Source organism: Sprattus sprattus (assembly GCF_963457725.1).
Source record: "Sprattus sprattus genome assembly, chromosome: 4".
Lineage (NCBI taxonomy): Eukaryota > Metazoa > Chordata > Actinopteri > Clupeiformes > Clupeidae > Sprattus > Sprattus sprattus.
The window spans coordinates 32,374,777-32,394,656 of record NC_137923.1 but is presented as its reverse complement, the minus strand read 5'-3'; the positions used below and the strand labels follow the sequence as shown (position 1 = coordinate 32,394,656).

The window sequence follows — 19,880 nt, the reverse complement described above, 5'->3', positions numbered from 1 at the left end:
TCCTTTTTGCAAAATAACCTGATTTGACATGTTTCATTTCTTCTTCAAGGTCCATTAAGCCTTGGCTGTAACCAATGCACATATTTTCATTTGACTGGTGGAAGCTCACTGAAGCCTGGCCCTATTTGCTCAAGGTCTGCTGCTACATGAAGACACTCCTCGAGGAATGTCGTTGCAGGCATCAGTGACGGCAGGCAGGCAGCTTCCCAGCCTGCGCCTTTTATTCACTCTGATTACTTGGGGTTGAGTGGAGCCTAACAGCATCAGGTAGGCTTTTAGCATTACAATAGCTGTAAGGCAGCCCTCTCCCGAGGGTGAACCTTTGCGCATTGCAGTAGGATCTGGATCCCCCTGAGGAGAGGACAGAATTGATGGACAGGCAGTGTCAGTTCTGCCGGTGTGAGACTATGGCCAGTCTCATCTCCTCTGAAGAAGCATGGGGCTTCTCTTCTTCCCAGACAGGCTTGCTGGACTCATACGATGAAATAAAGACATGGACATGACAGACCTCAGCATAAAACATTTTTTTTTATGAGGATGTGCCAAAGACAGGATGTTCCATGCCTCTGCTGGAATATTGACCTTCCAACTAAAAGATGCAGAGGAGAACCACTGAATATCCCACTTATGTCAAATAAATAAATACATAAAGCAACAACAACAAAAACAGAAAAAGGTTTTGAATATGTGCTTTATATTAAAAACACAATTTTTACCAGTTCATGAGAGGCACCTAGAGTCAGTCAATGACAACACAAAAGCACATGGCAGGCCTCACAACTGATACGGAACAAAGGAAAAGGGAATCCTGAGTAGGTCCAGTATTATTTACCCTAGTAACATAACTAACTAACGACGTTCCCATTGGATTCCCACACTTGGATAACTGCTGTATTTTGAGGTCACTCTGGAAGGAAACAGGCACTATAGTTAGAACACATGCAGGCACCGACACACACAAATACACAAAAGCTTCAACATTATTAGTGTCCACCCTGTCTTCAATGCGTAGGCGGATTCCAGGGACAATTTCACAACACATTATTTATGAAGTCTACATTCAGCAATGCACATTTCATGGCACTGTTCTCCACGTTTTTTTCTTTTTTTGCGATGCTGCATTGCACATTGCGTGACCCGACTTTGTAATATTTACTTATTCCTAACTCCTCCCCTCCCCTTCTCAACCAAAACCAATTCAACTTATCAGGCGAGACTGAAAACCCTTGCAGCACACTCGTATCCTTAGTGGTATAGATAGCTTCTGGGAATGTTGGCATGGTAACAGTTGTATTCCCCTTTGTCACCATTAAAATAAATGGGTCATGAGACGTACTACTTGGATAAACTACTGCTGAAAAACGTAGAATTTCCGTTGTCGAGCGCTGAAGTCACTTCACACTTCACTGACGCTGACTCAGCTGTTCCACAGCGCTGCGCAAACCAGTTTGCAGTCACAACAACCAGACATCAGAAGGTGAAAGTACACAGTTCCCTCGGTGAATGGATCAATTGTGGGTCAGAATATTGTCGATAATCTGACAGGACGAAGTAGCAGTTTGAGTTATCAGCGATAGGCTATTAGAGAATTGAGAGGAAACTGTGGCTCAGGTGATCAATTCTACGGGTTTTCCCACCACGATCTGGGACGTTTGAAAAAGGGGTCCATGTGATGCGCACAGTGAACATCGCCATCAGTGACTGCAGTTCCTCTCTCCAACACTCTGTGCACTCTACAAGCAGGAAGAGGCATACTTATTCCTTGGAAACAAGCGGGATGGTTATCACAGCGAAAAATTAAACATCCTCACCACTCCTTCACGGCAGCTCGAAAATTAAACCAAAGGATAAAGCGCGCTTGGTTCATAAGGACAGGTAATTTCACTGGTGCTTCGATGAAGAGATCGGAGTTTTTTTGTCGGGTAATCAATTGCGTGAGAATAGGGAGCTGACCAGTATTTTGGTGCTGAAATTGGTTCCGCCGGTAGAAGGGATATATTATTCTCACGACTGCGTCGGGTTTCAGTTGAGGTAACGCGCAACGAAATAATAAAGAAACAAATACGGACGAGTCAACGTTTACTTGAGCCATATCAGTGAGATGACACGGTGCGAAACACTGATTTTACCTGATTGTGATGACCTCAGCGATTCAAGGTAGTTTCAGGATATAAAGTTTCATTTTGGAGTATCATTGCTCGGATGTGGAAGTTGACACCCTGTCTGTCACGAGAGCTGGAAACTGTCTTGATAATACAAAATATGTAGCATAATTCTTGTCATCTGTCATCTGGGGCCAACGTAAAGATAATGTCCTCGCTCATCTCAGGTGTCATGGGATTCATGGTTAACCCTGCCGTATAGCCCGTAGTAATCTGCAGTATGCTGGTTTGGTGCGATCGCGCGGGGGATGGGGAGATTGATGGCAGTGTAATGTGAAGATGCTTCTTGCATGCATATATTTTTCCAGTTCTGAGTAATTTTAGATCTTCCTGAAAAATGACTGTAACGTTTTGAGTTGATGGCTGTTAACTCAGAAACAATTCCGTTTTTGGGAGATATACATGTTTACAGTAGGCTTTGGTCCAAACGCGTGTTCATTAGGTGCGTATATACTTGCTAATAAATTAAATACAATCGGGCCTATACAAATGGGCTTTGTGTCCCTTAATTAACTAAAAAACAAAAAGTTGCTCCTTCAAAACTTGCCACTCCTGAACTTTTTTCTGTTAAAATCTACAGGTCTGGCAACAACGTCACTTGGTCAAGTCACCCCGAATGAGAGATCCTCAGTTCTGTGAAAGGGAGAATTTGAATCTACTACAATGAATTTTGTAATGAAAGCTGCGATGGGAGGTAAGTTTCTTACTATACTTTTTGAGTCAGTGGCGATGTGAAAGCAGTTAGCCTACTCACGACTAATACAAGAGGCAAGAGGCTTGTCTTCAATGATTGATCCTGAGCCTCTCAAGGCATTCATTAATTGACTCAGCTGCGTTCAATAGGTCCACTTATGCGACTATCTTATTTAGAAATAGTGCATTGCTTTTGTCCCGTCAACCGTTGTTTATTTAAGAAGTATTATGTAGGCCACACAGACTGGGCAGTATTCGAACTAAGCATAGACCATATAAAAACAGACTGTTGAAAATAATTCACGTGAAGTAATTTGTCTCTTAACCCATTCCAGGCTTATAAAAGTGTAGGCTACTTTTTATTTTAGCATACTTGTCCCACTTCCTAGCGAGATGGGTGCAACAGAGCTGCATAAAGTACTTTCAGGGTGACATGAAAAACGAGTCTCTTTCAAAACACAAATCACGTTGCCTGTGTAACTTTGTAGATGAAAGAAACGTATTTTCGGCGCGCTGCAATAAAGCTAATGGTTGCCCCCGTGTTGACTGCTCAGGGCGCGAGAGTGCTGACTGTGGGAAAGTCAAAGAGCTGATGTCATCTCTGGCATGCTGCCCAAGCAGAGGAGACTGCAGTGGTGATGGGTAGTTGCTTGGATGGATGGGATGTGTGTGACTGTTCATGGAAGACTTGAGATCAATCGGGTTCCCTCTCCCAAGTTGAATCAAGCTCATTTAGTTTAAAGTGTGTCATTTTGCAGTTTGCTTTTACAGAAGGCAAAACATTAAGTTCAAGTATAGACATCAGGAAACAGATTTCTGTTATCTGTGGAGAGTGCCTGATTAGCGGCGATATTTCCTGGTGTGCTCAAAAACCGCTGTGCAGGTAGCCGTGTGTTTTGAGGTAGCCATCAATCAAACTCATTGTAATATTTTTTTCTTTTGTGGTCATGTCGGGTAAATATATTTGTATTTTACGGAAATGGATAATCGGAAAAATTGAATAGATAAATGGCGAGTCTATGTAAAACAGTGACTTTTGATACAGATCCCTCCATTGGTATAGGCTATATAAGCTTCTCACTTTGCACTAAGGCAGGTGGAAACTGTGCAGTTCACATCTCCCCAGTGATATCTGACAAGATAGACTCAGACAGGGATCAGATTGTCTCAGGCCTTTTAAGTTGGAATATTCAGATGGTAAGGGACGTGACTTGTGGCTACTCTAGTGAGCACTGGCAGTAGTGATGCTGTTGCTGAGTGCTAGTACTGAGTGGCTTAAGATTTTTGCAGCATTGCGCTTTTTTGCTGACCAGAGAATCCCTCAAGCACCAGAGGAAGTGCTGTGGAATCCACCTCCCCCTCCCTGCCTGTGTGTATTACACTTACTACACACACACACACACACACACACACACACACACACACACACACACACACACACACACACACACACATACACAAAATGTCTCTCAGTTATGGACAAACACACACACAGTCACAAAGGCACACAATGTGTCTGTCTTGGCCACAGAAACACTCTCATAAACCCACACATTCATACTGCAGTATTTCAACTCTGGTGAAATCCATAGATCCAGCTCTTTTGCAGATCTGTCAGACATTTATCTTCCTATAAAGTGCCAAATTTCTACTGCAGTGTGCCTGATGAAAGAGCCAAAGAGAGTGTTTGAGGAGAAGTCAAGGCCAGTACACTGATCATCTGCTGAACCGTGACTGCCATAAATGTCAGCTACACTGGTTCATCTCAGCTGCCTATACAAGCATGAAACACAAATTAACATGACTACCAATCAATTGGTAATCATAAAAAATGTAATTCATTAACTGTATTACTGTCATCAATGTTACAATTTTTCTGGACCACTGCATCATCTGAACTAAGGTGGTAAAAAAATCTCAACGACAATTTCAGCTGAACACATAGACTTAATAAAACGTATTCAAGCTGCTGACCTATACGTAAATACTGTTATTTACAAAAAGCAAAATACTGTAATTTATACGTATTTGTTGTTGCAATATGGATTGTGGAAGTTTTCGATAGCTCAAGATGTTGCCTAGCTGTCTGTAAGATACATACCTAATGAGGAAATATCCAATTGTAACAATATTTATTAGTCAGTAATGTCAACCCTGTTTTTTTGTATTATGTGTAAAGGGGCTGGGAAGGATGTGGGTAAAATGCTGGGTGGGGAGGAAGAAGAGAAAGATCCTGAAGCTGAGAAGGAGAAAGAAGAAGAGCGACAGGAGGCTCTGAGGCAACAGGAGGAAGAGAGGAAGGACAAATATAACAAGATGGAGGTAGAGAGGGAGAAAGTGCGGCAGGGTATCAGAGACAAGGTAACAAACACACCATTTCCGCAACCTGTCATTTATAGAAAGGGCTGTGCTGTAATGTTGTTCATACCTATTTCAAGACAAAGTATCCCGTGTAATGGTACGAGTTGCCTGACAATCACTGAAAGCCCAGTTTAATTATATGAGAGTATATGAGACATCTTGACCAGTATATGAGACATCTTAACCAGAACACAGGACAATAGATAGTTTTCCTGCTCAGTGCATCACCCTGGTTTTGTGTGTGTGTGTGTGTGTGTGTGTGTGTGTGTGTGTGTGTGTGTGTGTGTGTGTGCAGTATGGCCTTAAGAAGCGTGAAGAGGCAGAAGCGGAGGCCGCTGCCGCAGCAGAGCAGGTGGCCGAGGGCTCCCTGACTCGTCCCAAGAAGGCTGTACCCTCAGGCTGTGGGGATGATGATGAAGAGGAGGAGAGCATCATGGACACAGTGATGAAGTACCTCCCCGGCCCACTGCAGGACATGCTCAAGAAGTAGCCGGTGCCAATCAGCTGTGTCTGACCTGACCTGACCTGCCCCTCAACCCCGTCCCTGCATCATTAATCTTGCCGGCTCCTCACACACGCCACCACAGCAGAGCAGAACAGATGGTAACAGCCGTTTGGCTGTAGGATGAAACACCAATATCCAATTCTGCTCCAGTCACCATTTTTCAGTGGCATAAATTATGAGATATACTGGCAAACAAACATAGTCTTTGTCCCAAATATGCTAACCAAACCTTGTGGCTATTGTTTGCTTCAAGATAAGCATTCATCTTCAAAATGACTCAAGATATTGAGCATGCCATTTTAGTGTTTGTTCATTCATCTCAAAATGACTCAAAATATTGAGCATGCCATTTTTATGTGTTTGTTCCTTCCATTTGACCACCCGATTAGTTGAGTGCCAGTAGTACTGTGGAAGAACCTGAAGGCCTGTTGTGTGCCTGCATTAGTCAACACTCTTAGTATTCACTCTGTGCTGAAATAGTGAGCAACTAAACTGCTTGCTTGAAATGATGGAGTCCACCTTGGGCAGTTCACTTAAGTGACATTAAGCTTGAGATATTTTAAATCTGCGAATGAATGTGCACTTTTCTTTTCGTCTTCAGGAGAAATAGTGCACTCACACATATACCCCATCCTAACCATTTCTCTATTGGCAGATTTGTAAATACTCTCTAGGTAACAATAATATGTGTATGTTATGTTTTTAACAGTATCCATAAAGAATAAAGGATAGTCACAGAATAAAAGCCATATTTTATCTTTGAGGGAAGTCTCAACATCATACTCTCATGTTATCCTGGGTTGTCGCATAATTTCTAATATTTATAAAATGCTGTACAAGCATTATGTATACTTACATGCGTTAAAACCCACACTTTTCTACTATTGTTTCATTTTTTATTCATAAGAAAATTGAGAAAAGAAAAAAGGAATATTTGTTCCTGCATGGCACTGTAAACTTCATTGTGAATATGTGTAGTAGCTCTTAAATTTCCCTTTTTCTGTGGAACATTTAAAAAAAGAAACTGTTGTATAAGGCAATAATTTTCATCATTTTGTGTGCAACTCCATAAAACAATGCGCTGATTTTAAACTTCAGACTTACATAGTCTCAGTCAGGAGCACCAGTTTTCAAACACTTAAACATCAAGCCTCAATGCAGTTCATATGTCCAAAACCTCAAGTACATCGTGAAATTAAAAATCCAATAATAAACACCAAAAAAAAGGCAAGACTGCTGGACCTCCACTTATTGCATAATGCAGGATGAAAGGTACTGAACCATCTTTTGTTTGTTTTTTGCAAAACACTTTGTATGAACCAAAAGTGACAAAGACATCACACTGTTTCTAACAAATGTATCTTTCAGTTGGTCATTGAATGTTATGAGCAATAAAAGGATCATCCTGTATGCTTGGCTTATGAAAGAAAATAAAAAGTTTACTGACACTAAACTACAGGATCTGAGCCTGTCTATTTTTATGTTTGTGTCTATTTAGGTGTATAACCACAACTCCACCATACATGTGTAAGCAATATGCGGAATAGTAATACATGGTGGGAAGTGTCATTTTCTTTGGTAAATTCTAACAGTAGAGTTTTTATGTCTGGAGGGGCTAATACAATTAATAAATATATTGATGGAACTGAACTATAGTTTTCTCATGATGGTAAGAGGTACCCTCTGACCATGTATGCGAGGTCATTGTTACCCTAACAGATACAGCAGATGTTTTGTTATATTTGTCATTAATCATATCCAGAGTCCAGAGATGGAAACATGCCTGGACACTGACATAAACCTTGTGAAGTTACCAAACAATGGCTCACCATGACACAAAACAAGACTCACCCACTTAAACATGCAAATAATTAAAACTTTATTCTTGTATCAACAAAATCAAGAAGACGGCTGAATCTTCTGGGCCGTACTTGGCTTTGACAGAGGAAACATTATTGTTGTCCCTGAAGTCCATCACTTATGCTCTTCACGTGTGCTGGACCAGAGCTCCAGCCCCTGTCCATATAGGGCTACCTGCTGTCCTGCACAGCCCTCTGGGATATGTGAGCAGCCTGAAGGCACAGCTTGGCCTACAGCCTGACCTAGTTCTCTCAAGGAGACTCTTGCCTTCCTGTAATAACAACTGAATGCTTCAGGGTAACAGAATGACTACGTAATTGTTTGATGCTTTCTCTTGAAAATGAAGTGTTTTTTAAAGGGAGAGAAAAATTACAACATGGCCTAAATATAAAGTATCAGAGACAGGGCCTTCGGTTCACATTGGAGATAAACTATCTCAGTCTGGGATAGAGCTACTGCCATGCAGACCAAAGTCACCTGATGAGAGAAACAGTATCCATGGTGATTATCTGGCCCTTGATCTGTTTTCCAAAATAAATATATAAATAAATACAGTGTGTTTCAAAGATCAGTGTCAAAAAAATTCCCTTTGCTGTTTTAGTGCAAAATAAAACAAAATAAAATCATTCAAAAAACTGACCACTGTCTTAATTACAATTCAGGTGTTATGATATAAATGGTTGCAATTATACAAATGCATCAAGAACCACACTTTAATCTAAAGCTAAACTCTCCTCCTCTTCCAACAATCAACACCCAGAGCAATATCACTTCTACACGCCAAAACAGAAACACAGGAAGTTAAAGACTGAAGTGCCTTCAACACGTCAGTTACATAAACACAATATCCCAATTAAGTTGACATAATATCTGTGATTCAAACATCCTGCCTAAAACGTCATGTCCGAGTCTCAGACCTCTTATGTTGCTGTAATACTAGGGCTCAGGGCCCTGTTTGGTGAGGGGGAGAGGCTCTCTGCTGCCAGGCAGCTGGTCTGATTCAGGATTGATTCTCCTGGCCTCAGCCCCAGTGCTGCAGCTAAGTCGAAACAGAGATTTAGAGAGCATTTGATAACTAGTTAAGACATTGGACTGTATATGTGGCAAAACATTTTGTAGATAGCAAATCATGCCCTCCAGACAATCAACATCGAATCCTGTATATTACTGACAACACACAGGAAAGGTGATACCAACTCAGTATTATACAAAAGAATCATCCCGGTAGAAAGAACTATTAATATTTGGACACAACAGCAAAGACCAGACTACTACAAGCCAATAAAAGGGTCTGGATTCTAGAGGGGAAAAGAGCTGCTGGGGATGTTGGCTGAGTGGAGTCCCATCCAAGGGCAGTGATGTTACACGTTTGTCCGACATTTGGGGAAGATGGGGCCTTCTTCAAGCCTTTTCTTTCTTACTGCAATGACCAGAGAGACAGGTGTAAGAACAGCGTAGGAATGTGTATACATTTGAAAATGAACTACATTTTTAAAACGATTTACTATGGGTGAATATTACAAATATTTTGTATTTTCTATTTGGAAGACTTATTAATTCAGAAGTATTCATATTTGCAGAGATTATGAATGTTTCATGGTTCTTTCAGTGAAGCTATGGAGTTAACAGTCTTGAGAATTGCTAACTTACACCAGTGTACTGATAATGGCTGATAAAAGACACACAGATTATATTTTGGTAAAAAGACAGAGCATGGAAAAAGCATGGCAAATATCATTTGTAGCCTTGGCATGCAACCACCTTCATTAATATCAGTCTTTAACATCAGCAGTGAAAGAGTACAGTATCATGGCTGACTGAATGGCACATTTCAGTCATGAGTTATGGGTCCCACCCTTTGAGCGAGCAGGCCTATAGAAGGTCACATGCGAGGGGAAAGGGCCTGCTGTTCTTGGTCTCTCCCCAGCAACAGCTCAGAACAAGCATCGCAAAACAGCCCACAGAATCCCGACAAGCAAAGGCATCACATGAACACTCTGACAGCAAATCTTCATGAAGGCCCTGACCAGGTAAGAAGCCCGAAACAGAAATAACCTTTAAGTGGGCAAGAAAAGCTCAGAATCAGCAGGAGGAGGAGGCTGGCTTGAGGAGCAGGAGCAGGAGGAGGAGCAAGAGCAGGAGGGACAGAGCACACTGAGAGTAATGTTTGTATGGAAACTCTTCTCTTTACTTGCTCTTGGGCTTGAATTTTTTACCAAAGGCCCTCTCCAGCTCGGGCACAGACAGGGTTAGGGTAAAGGAACCATCCGAATCTGAACGGATCACTCGTGCTGAAACACAACACCAGCAATCAGATACCACACATACACACTTTCTCTTTCTTCCACGTAGGAATATACATCCACAGACACAGACACACTCAGACACAGACACACACACTCTCTTTCTTACACATAGGTATATACATCCACAGACAGACAGACAGACAGACACACACACACATACACTCTCTCTCTTTCTTACACATAGGAATATACATCCACAGACAGGGCAAAAAGAGAGCCAAACTGGGAAGACACATTCTCATACACAAATATGGGCATGTGTACGCACATAAGCACCTGACTTGTTTTCTGTAACCTTGGACATTCCTGTGTGACCTATATCAATGTTTCTCAACTTCCACGTGCACTTGCAATGAAATGTAGTATGACATGGATGTTTGATAAAATGTGGTGCTTGTTAATTGATTGCCAATTAATTTGTTTGCGTAAATGCATTGTGATTGGTCCATTTGAATCCTGCTTATGAGGGCATATCCTATATATGCTGTGAACTTCTATTTTTTGTAATTTGCACTGAGGATGGGGTCACCCGAAACGTTTGCACTTCTTTCTTGTCTGGTGAAGCCAATAAACCCCTTTTGGATGAAAAACACTTTTTAAGGTACTTTTTTGAGAGTGAGCTCCGACCTTGATTTTTGTCTACGCACACAGGCAAACACAGACACACACCGACACACACACAGACACAGACACACACACACACACACACATAGACACAGACACACACACAAACATGGGCATGTGTACCCATGATGCTAACCTAGATCGTTGTTGTTCATCATGGCGTTAGACCCACGGAGCCGGGGACCCTGCTGGGTGAAGTGGTAGCCAAACTTCAAGAGCGTGGTGTTCTTCTCCAGCATACTGGCTATATCCATCTCCACCTTATTGCCCAGTGGCTGACTCTATAGAACAAACAAACAAAGCTTGTTTCACTCTATTCTATTCAACACATAAACCTAGCTCGCCCCAGCTCTCTCTCACACACACACACACACACACACACACACACACACACACACCAGTTTGTGACACAGTGGGTGCTTTTGAGTCTGGTTAAGCACCTGATTGTCGATCTTGAGTTCCAGTAATGTAGTGTTGGACTGCAGACACACCACGAGTGCCATGATGCCTGCCCCTGTGATGAAGTTTGACTCCACATTCAGACTCTTCAGGGTGGTGTTCACCTTCAGCATGTCTGCCAAGGCCTGGGGACGAGTGTCACCATAAACATCAGCTCCCTCTAGTGGCAAAGGCTGCTTACTGAGTCAACCTGCTCAAGTCTGTGTCTCCGCATCCTTATACTCTTAAATGATGCATTCTACATCCAGATAAATGAACTAAATAGTTTGAATTGAAATTTGTTTCATCACAGGGTCATGCCGGCAAACAAACAAATGATAAAAACAGTTTCACAGTTTGGCAAATTCAATCCAACATTGTGGACAAACACTGAATAAAAACAGAATCAGCGTCAAATGAATCAGTCAACTCAAGTCAAAATCTGAAGAATGTCTAGTTCTTGTCCAACCTGGACTGATACATTGACATGTAAGCCTGACTGATGAGGACTTACATGGGCCACGGGATCATTACTCCTAGTTCCCACAATGCTGAAGCGTTCCACCACAGTGTTCTCAGCGAGTGCTTCTGCGTAGGCCTTCAGCACCGGCACGGGAATGTTCTAAAATAAAAGGAACATGTCAGCACAGCAACTTCGTAGTGGAGACAAAAAGAAAGGGGGCACTTCTGTTGTCGCATCATATCTTTTAATAGAACAAGGTCATTTTGAGCCTTTTAGGCTGAACACTGATCTGATTAATTGTAGGCGATTAAAGATATAGTGAGTGGAATACAGAGATGAACCTGGTGTAGGTGCAGATTACAGAAACACAAAATGGTGGCTGTGCATGTTATTGGTTTGTCACACTTTTTTGTTTTAAGCAACTCAGAGTAGAGTTAGATGATTTTTTTTTGCCACAGAGAGGCCCTGACCTAGTTCTAAATCGTTGTTCAACCACCTGAGAGAGACACTTCACAAAAGAACCCATAACCATGTCAGTAATCCAAGGGACTGACTGTAGCAGCACTGGCATAGACTATAAAACCATGTGGTGAAGCACCTTGATGTTGTTGAGGTTGACCTCTAGCAGGTCAGGGTCATTGCGCTGGATCATCTGAAGGGTTTCTTCTACATCAGTGTCATTGGGCTGCTCATCAGGAACGGGTTTATACTGGGCACACTGGATAACACCTGCAAAACACCCACGCACACACACACACACACACACACACACACACACACACACAAACAAGCGCCACACACACGCAAACACACACACACACACACACACACACACGGAAAACACACAAACACGGAAACACACACACACAAACACACGCCACACACACGCACCACACACATGCAAACACACACCCACACACACACACACAAACACACTTAGACTGGAACAGAATTACAGTTGCAAGGGAAATAATACCGTCCCCTGGTGTTTATTTTTACTGTATCCCTGTGCACACTTTCTCTCCCTCACACATATAACCCTCCTCTATTTTTATAGAAAGTGCGCAGTGCAGTTCAAAGGCTTACACTACAAAGGGTGTCGTTAATTTCGATTAATGTACACAGGACAGTCAATGTCTTTGTGTGCTTACAATACTCATTTCAATCATTCAATAAACCCATCATTCATGACGCACATTTTCCACGTCTCCAACATGGGCAGATATAATAGCTTTAAGCCATTAGGGGTTAGATCTTTCTCAAGGACAGTCGGTTTGTTATGCACAGCTGGCCTTATGCGGCCATGATCTCTCCTAACCAAAGAATTTTCATGAGCTCTGTTCCAGTAATTGCTAAGAGAGACTGTTCCAGTAATTGCTGGTTGTTTAAGTAAGACTTATTTGTGACTGGCTAGTGGCTACTTTGTTTAATGACTATTTGTGAATGGCCAAGAGGGTCCAACTATTGAGCCTTTGTGTGTGATTTGCCCCGATTTTTTATTGGGTGACCACTGGTTCAGGCCAGTTTGAAATAGTTGACTTACTGTTTAGACCCTGTTTGTTGACGATAGTGCTGCTGGCCAAGGCCTCGTAGTACTGCTGGTTACTCATCAGAGTGTGCATTCCCAAAATGGCTGCAGGAAGAGGAGAAGCAAAAGACGGAGGGAGAGGAAGGGATACAAACACATTACTATTAGGGAGAGAGAGAGACAGAGAGAGAGAGAGACAGGAATGAAGGAAATAGGGAGTAAGAGAAGACAAAAGGACAACAAAAGAAAAACAGGCAGAGATTACGAGAAGGAAAGAGTGCAAAGGGAAACCCAGGAACTAGAATAAGGTAAACAGTCTTGAAGTACATGTAGTTCTAAAACTTAACGTACAAAAAAGTAATTCCCAGGAGAGTTGACCCAGCAAACACAGACAAAGATCAAAACAGACACAAGCATCACTCAAGACCAACCACTTGACAAAATCAACTGCTCACACCAGCCAGCACAGGACAAACTCGAAGATCAGCCACCACACACAAAGATAAACATCTCTATCCATCTGTATTCAACATATGGAAGTGGAAAACATAAATGCTTACATAAATACAAAGTTTCTTGCGGGATGACATTGTACAAACTATGTGTCACTAGAAGCTACATATTTACTTGTTCGCCTGACACGTTCAGTGTTCCATGTCTCAAATGACTACCCAATAAGTGCATACTGTTATATATTATGACTTCACTAGACTCCTCAATTACCCAAAAGTGAGTTAACCGAGTACTATTTATAGCACCGAAAAAGCTTTCATTCTGTTATAACCATGAAAATATGCCAGTGCTACAGAGAGAAGTGAGATCCAATTAATATATTTTAAAGCACAGGCAAACATAATAGCTACATTTAAACTGCCTCTAGATCTCTATTTGCCTTCCAAAGACATGTCATGCAAAGCAGATAACCATGGTCACAGCGTTACATCAATTCAAAAGCAGAGTTGTGTTCTTTCTCCCGGTAACTTATCAAAACACTGAGCAGCAAACGTAGTACTTCACATCGCAGGAGGGTAAACAGTCTCAGCCACCCCTCGCAGTAACAAAAGCCATTTTCAAAGGAGGACTGTGGTGTTGTTAAGATCAGAAGGTAAACTGTTGGATTTATAATTCAAACATGACGGGGCTCTGTAGTGTCGTTTAAATGTTTGAAACTCCTTGAAAACCACAGAGTGGCAGAAAAGGTATACTGTATTACTGAAAAACTGAGGGTTTAAGAATCACCTCACCTTCCATTTTAAACGCTCAAAGGCTTTTTTTAGTCTCTCCCTTTTGATTTTACCCTTTTTGGTGTCTGTGTTTTCACTTTTCAGTGAGTCATAGTCAAGAAACAAACACTCGTTAGGCAATAAGACAAGCAGCCAGGAGAAGATCGGGTCACAGTCCAACATGCCAACAGGGAAACAGCGTCCATAGCCAACATCAAAGCCAGAATACAACGGTGAAGTTACCAAAGCTCTGCCATTTTGTTTAAGGAGCACAGGAAGAATAGAGATGGCGCCGGGTCAACAACATTGAGAAATCTTTAGGAGAATTCCAATTAATGATAATCCAAAAGTATAATATGGCAACATGACTAATAATGTGACTCAACACAGGTTTTTAACATTTTCGTTTTAGTTTAGAAGTTGCCAAATCTTCACATTAGAGAAATATACATATAGGTCATCATTTGAAAGTGATATACAACAACTTCAGCTGAAGACCCTTTGACATCTTCTGTTCTTGTGCTCATCAAACAAGATCCAAGGAGCTTCCATACGCGCGTCTATGGCAGTGTGTGCATGAAAGCACTTTAGATGAAATGTTAATTACTGCAGTGTGAGGGCTGCCTCTACTGGTTCCTCTGTGGGTTAAACACTGGGTGACCACCCTGGGACACGGAGAGGGGTGGACAGGATGAAAAGAGTGGAGATGATGGGAGGATGAAGGGCACAAGAGGAGGAAAGGTGCACTGAAAGATAAACACATACACACCCCCACACATACAGAATATGGACATACACATACAGATACAATGTTAGGATGGAAAGGGATAATGGTGGAAAGATGTCTTATCAGGGTATACAGCCAATAACATTTTGTTTTCGAACCTAAATTCTGTCTGTAGATAAAAGAAACTCATTAAAAAAAACTAAAAATATGAATTTGAAAAAAAAGCTTACTATGTAATTCTCGTGTGTATACATATGAGCATCTGAACCAACGCTGTTTCTGGTTTATGTTATGTTATTGTAGAGCAATAGTGTATAATTCAGTATATTGTACATGTTTACAATAGTTTCCTCTTCCTACCAGCTATATCACACAGCATCACTGTTATTGAAGAGCAATAGTGTATTATTCAGTATACTATCCATGTTTACAATGATTTGCTCTTCCTACCAGCTATATCACACAGCTCAGCATCACTGGCGTTGGCTAAGGCTTCCTCCAGCTCCGGCTCCAGTGTCACATTCTCCAGGATGGGGTCTACCACCTTCTTCTTTGGCACAAAAGCTTTACCTGAGGGACGCACAACACTGATGAGTTTAACTTAGTTTAAATTAGCTGATGCTAAAAGATCAACTTTTCATTTTCAAGCAAGTCAAATATAATGGAATGTCATAATGTAGTACTGTCAGTACAAACAATAGTTCAGAGCAGAAGCATACAATCACAGTCTCCATTTTTGTGACAAAACAAGCTGGATCATATATCAGTCTTATATACCAACAGACATTCTGTGGTACTGTGAAATACCAAATTATTGCTTCAAATTGTATCAAAGAGTCAGAAGGCCTAGAATCTCCACTCCTTGGTCTAGCCTGTTCCAGTCTTTATACAGAAGTGTAAACCCTGTGGGCCATTTCAGGCCGGGGGGGGGGGGGGGGGGGGGGGGGGGGGGGGTTTCTTTTCTGGCTAGAAGGGGGGTCCACAGGGATTCACCCCTACAGGACAAATGGACTGAAGGCCATCTAGAGTTACAGACAGACATTTGTGGCATCCGGCAAACAGCGTCAGGCAGTCACACTCCCATAGCTGTGGATTATGGAGATGAACGCAGAGTGTGAGAGAGGGGAGGAGAGGAGAGGAGAGGAGAATGAGGTCATAGTGTGCACATAGAGGAGGGCAGTGGAAAGGTTAAGGAGAAGAAAAGAAAGGAGGACAGAGATCATCAAGGGCGGGGGGAAGATGGCAAGCAGGCAACAAATATGAAGGAGTTCTTAGAACTGAGATTACTGTGCAGACATTAGTTTTAGGGTGACCTTTTCCCCTCCAATATGAATATGGTGCTCTCTATTGGTGGTTAGACTTGAATATCCCATGCAGATAAGTTTAGACTTGAATATCCCATGCAGATGAGTGTGATTGCTTCTATGTCCACTCACCTCTCTTTTCTCCAGTGTAGGGCACCAGATCCTCCTGCTCTGGGTGCTCTTTGGCCTGCTTCTCCAAGTGAGCCAGTAAGTCATCTCTCTGGAAGTTTCCAGTGGGTGTTTTCTTGGTCTGGTCCTTTTGTCTGTAGCCCGCAGGCAACAAAGCATTCTGATGACAAGCAAGCAACAGAATAGTCAGTGCTCACTCACCACAAAACTCGGCTTAATCCAGTGATCAAATGCTCCACCCAACACACACCATATCTGTGCTCTACTGCGACTAAAAAATGTTACAAACTACCAGTTATGGTTATAAAAAAATCGAATTAATTGCTTTTAATCATTCATTTAATGTGTGTGAAACACTCTTATGTAGTCAAATATCACGTGTCATTCCCCAAATTACATCCCATCCCCACAAATTTGGCAACTTAGATTAGGAAAAAGACGAGGAGGGTGAGATGTAAAGCAAGCTAAAAATAAACAGGTCTCCAGTCAAGTCCATATCACCAGTTGGGTCTATAAGTGCACCTAAGAATACGGACTGAGAGCAGTCAGATAGAGTCTAACACGGGACAGAAGTTTACAGCACATGATAAGACATGTCACTAACACACTCCATGCACACAATGTCCTCACATGAAGCATAATACAAAAACACAAACAGCAGACCACTACACAGAATAAAGAAGAATAAGTATAACAAATAGAATAAAAACAATAACTACACATATATTAAACTAATAGCAGATCCTCCTAATACATATGTGACCAGAGGGTCAAAGGGAGAACAGAATTCATAACAGATCAGGGTGTGCAAGTGCTCCTCATGTCTCAGTCTGGAAAAAGGTCCAGGTTAGCTAAGGCAAGAGAAGAAAGCTGTGTGCATGGACAACACAGTCTGGAATAAGGTCCAGGTTAGCTAAGGCAAGGAAAGAAAGCTGTGTGTAGGACAACAGAACACTGGAATAAGGTCCAGGTTAGCTAAGGCAAGGAAAGAAAGTTGTGTGTAGGACAACAGTACACTGGAATAAGGTCCAGGTTAGCTAAGGAAAGAGAAAAAAGCTGTGTGCATGGACAACACAATACACTGGAAGTCTGCGGTAAGACTCTAGGGGACAAAAAATTTACATCATTATTACCAGTCATCACCTCAATCACATAACCTCGCCGCCCCACCACACAAACACACACGTGCAGACACTCACTGCACAGCACTGCGAAACAGTACATACATGCAAGATGAATCCACAAGAAATAAGAGTGACGTAGAAGTGATGCCTCGCAGATAAACAAACATTAAGGCCATGGCTTAGTAGGATGACTGAGTTCTATGATCAAATGCAATGTGTAGAACTGTAAATCACGACCAGTTAACTTGCCATGCCAAGGTTGATCTCTAATATCACAATATTAAATGAATGCAAAGAATGTCATGAAGGGTATATTCTTTTCTTCAAAAATATCTGAAAGTAATTAAAGGTAATGCCACCAACTACAGGCAATATTATTTCCCAAAATGCAGCCAAAAACATGAAATAAGTATGTGAGACAGGGTGAAAAACATGAATATGTATGTGAGACTGGTGAAAAAACATGAAATAAGTATGTGAGACGGGTGAAAAAAACATGAAATAGTATGTGAGACGGGTGAAGAAGCACAAGAGGGTTAAACTCCTTGCTCCAAGATGCTTTTAGGTGATGAGGTCATGAGACTCACATCAGGATCCAGCTCCTGCAGTTCATCCTCCAGTCTCTCCAACTCCTCCTCAGAGAGCTTTTTCAGCAGCTCGTCCTCATCCACATCCCGATACTTCTCCATTTGTTTCAACAGGGCCATGACTGCGGTAGTGCAGGGCCGGTTAGGGCACAAAACCCACAATAACAATCAATACCCTCTGGAACACGAGCGGCAGCAGACTACCCAGAACAGCTTGAGTGGGAAAACCTGGGGAGTGCAGAGGGCAGCAGTGAGATCACAGACGGTCTGATGAATCACATGTCTAAATCTGTTTGACATGTTTGTAGTTCATGGAAATGTGCTGTGAATTGCTGCAAGTCAAATGATTGTTCAATGTGAAATATGAATGCACAATGGTTTTATCCATCCTTGACTTCGCTGGACATGCTCAGTTTAGTTAGCCTTTTCTCTGGTAATTCTATATTCCCTGAGCTTATCTCACACCCCAACTTTAACTCTAACTGTAGGAAATTGCAATTAGGTTTTTTTTTTTATATATATATACCTGGGACCCTGGCTGCTTTATAAATAGGTCATGGACAAAGTGAGTTTTAGGAGAGAGACCCTGTCCTCCATGCAACACTAAAGAGAGAACCAAGGCCATTGAACAGACATTTTGATGTAGTCTGATTAGCCCTCCCAAACATTCAAAGTGTAAAGAACGCATTCAAGACCACTGCTGAATCTAGGGCTACATTTCTGTTTAGTTTTCACTTGAATGGCTAAGTCTGCATAGGCTTTCAACAGATTAGTTCAGATACCATTGTCTTCAGATCATTTAAAGCCTTAAAGTAAAAGGTGGCATTATAGAGAAGCCTCAATTGACCCTTTGGTCTTAGTAAAGCCTATGTATATAGGCCTTCTAAATATAACAATAACCTATGTTCACATGTCTACATGTCCAGCATTTTGTCACAGACTAGTTTAAAATTGAGAGACGGCCAAAGTAGGCTCCACCGCCACCAATTTTTTTTTAAACTCAGAACAAGAACTAGACTGTAAGAGTAAAGCTTTGATTCCAAAGGTTTCCGCGCAGACCTAAAAGCTGGTGTTAGTTCTTCTAATTCAAAATGAAACGACTAATATACCGCCGTTTCCCGCGGACAAACACTATATTCGTCACTTACCACCGCCGCTGCTTGTTCCAGGCTATTTATAGAGAGCAGGTCCCGCTTAGTGACAGCTGAATAGTTTGACCAGATATGGTTCCCTTTCGTTGCCGGCAGGACACAGAAATGTAGCGCTTCATGGAACAAAGTAGTAGTTTTCTTGGCGCAAAAATGAAATCGCTCGGCTGAAAAGATACTTTGCAAAAGTTCTGAACATTAACAGTCAGAACGTTATCGACAAAGTGGACTTGCCTTGACAGTCTCCCATACAGACGCAGACAAGTAAGAGAAGTATCGTAGGCAGTGTACTCCCCCTAGTAGTCCCGTCAGTCAAATGATGTCACGGTCTCATACGTATTTTACGTTAGGGATAACTTCTAAAGCAGAAGACTATTGGAAAGCAAGACAACTTTAAAATTGTGTATCTAATCTTAATACAACCTTGATCAACACACGACACAAGAATGAAATTTGTCGCTGTGGCATTTAATGCAGACGGATATTATGGCAATACCAAATAGAGGCAACATACTGGGTATTTTACTAAAAACTAATTTGGTCAGCAGGAATCATCTCTCGCGACTAACTCAACACTGAAAGTGAAATACACACAAAAGAAATCCAAACAAAGTGCTAAAAATAAGCACACACATTATGTTAAGCACCTTAATAACTGGTGTTTTGATTCAAAAATATATACAAAGCACAAAATAAAA

The 19,880-nt window shown here is 41.7% G+C and overlaps 2 protein-coding genes across 3 annotated transcripts; one reads left to right on the top strand and one right to left on the bottom strand.

Annotated features, from left to right (window-relative positions):
- Positions 1-2,825: 2,825 nt before the first annotated feature.
- LOC308363927 (complexin-1-like) lies at positions 2,826-5,706 on the top strand (the record flags this gene model as incomplete). Its single annotated transcript, XM_080836844.1, has 3 exons — positions 2,826-2,856; positions 5,035-5,216; positions 5,512-5,706. The coding sequence occupies 3 exons, from the start codon at positions 2,826-2,828 to the stop codon at positions 5,704-5,706; spliced, it is 408 nt and encodes a 135-aa protein (XP_080692970.1).
- Positions 5,707-7,576: 1,870 nt separating this feature from the next.
- tmod1 (tropomodulin 1) lies at positions 7,577-19,472 on the bottom strand. Of its 2 annotated transcripts, none has more exons than XM_080837602.1 (10): positions 19,183-19,472; positions 18,035-18,262; positions 16,327-16,483; positions 15,341-15,460; positions 12,956-13,045; positions 12,011-12,141; positions 11,464-11,571; positions 10,952-11,095; positions 10,648-10,792; positions 7,577-9,872 (listed from the first exon to the last, which is right to left on the bottom strand). In XM_080837602.1, exons 2-10 carry the CDS (start codon positions 18,152-18,154, stop codon positions 9,769-9,771), a joined length of 1,119 nt encoding a protein of 372 aa, XP_080693728.1. In that variant the 5' UTR covers positions 18,155-18,262; positions 19,183-19,472; the 3' UTR covers positions 7,577-9,768. The 2 variants fall into 2 exon arrangements, with proteins under 2 accessions (XP_080693728.1, XP_080693729.1); XM_080837603.1 differs by having other exon boundaries at positions 7,577-9,001.
- Between the last annotated feature and the right edge of the window lie 408 nt (positions 19,473-19,880).

Coding starts and splice junctions, on each gene's coding strand:
- tmod1 (XM_080837602.1), bottom strand. CDS start 18,154: ATGGCCCTGTTGAAACAAATGGAGAAGTATCGGGATGTGGATGAGGAC. Junction 15,461..16,326: donor CTACACTGGAGAAAAGAGAG/GTGAGTGGACAT, acceptor TGCGTCCCTCAG/GTAAAGCTTTTGTGCCAAAG. Junction 12,142..12,955: donor CAACAAACAGGGTCTAAACA/GTAAGTCAACTA, acceptor GGTGTTTTGCAG/GTGTTATCCAGTGTGCCCAG.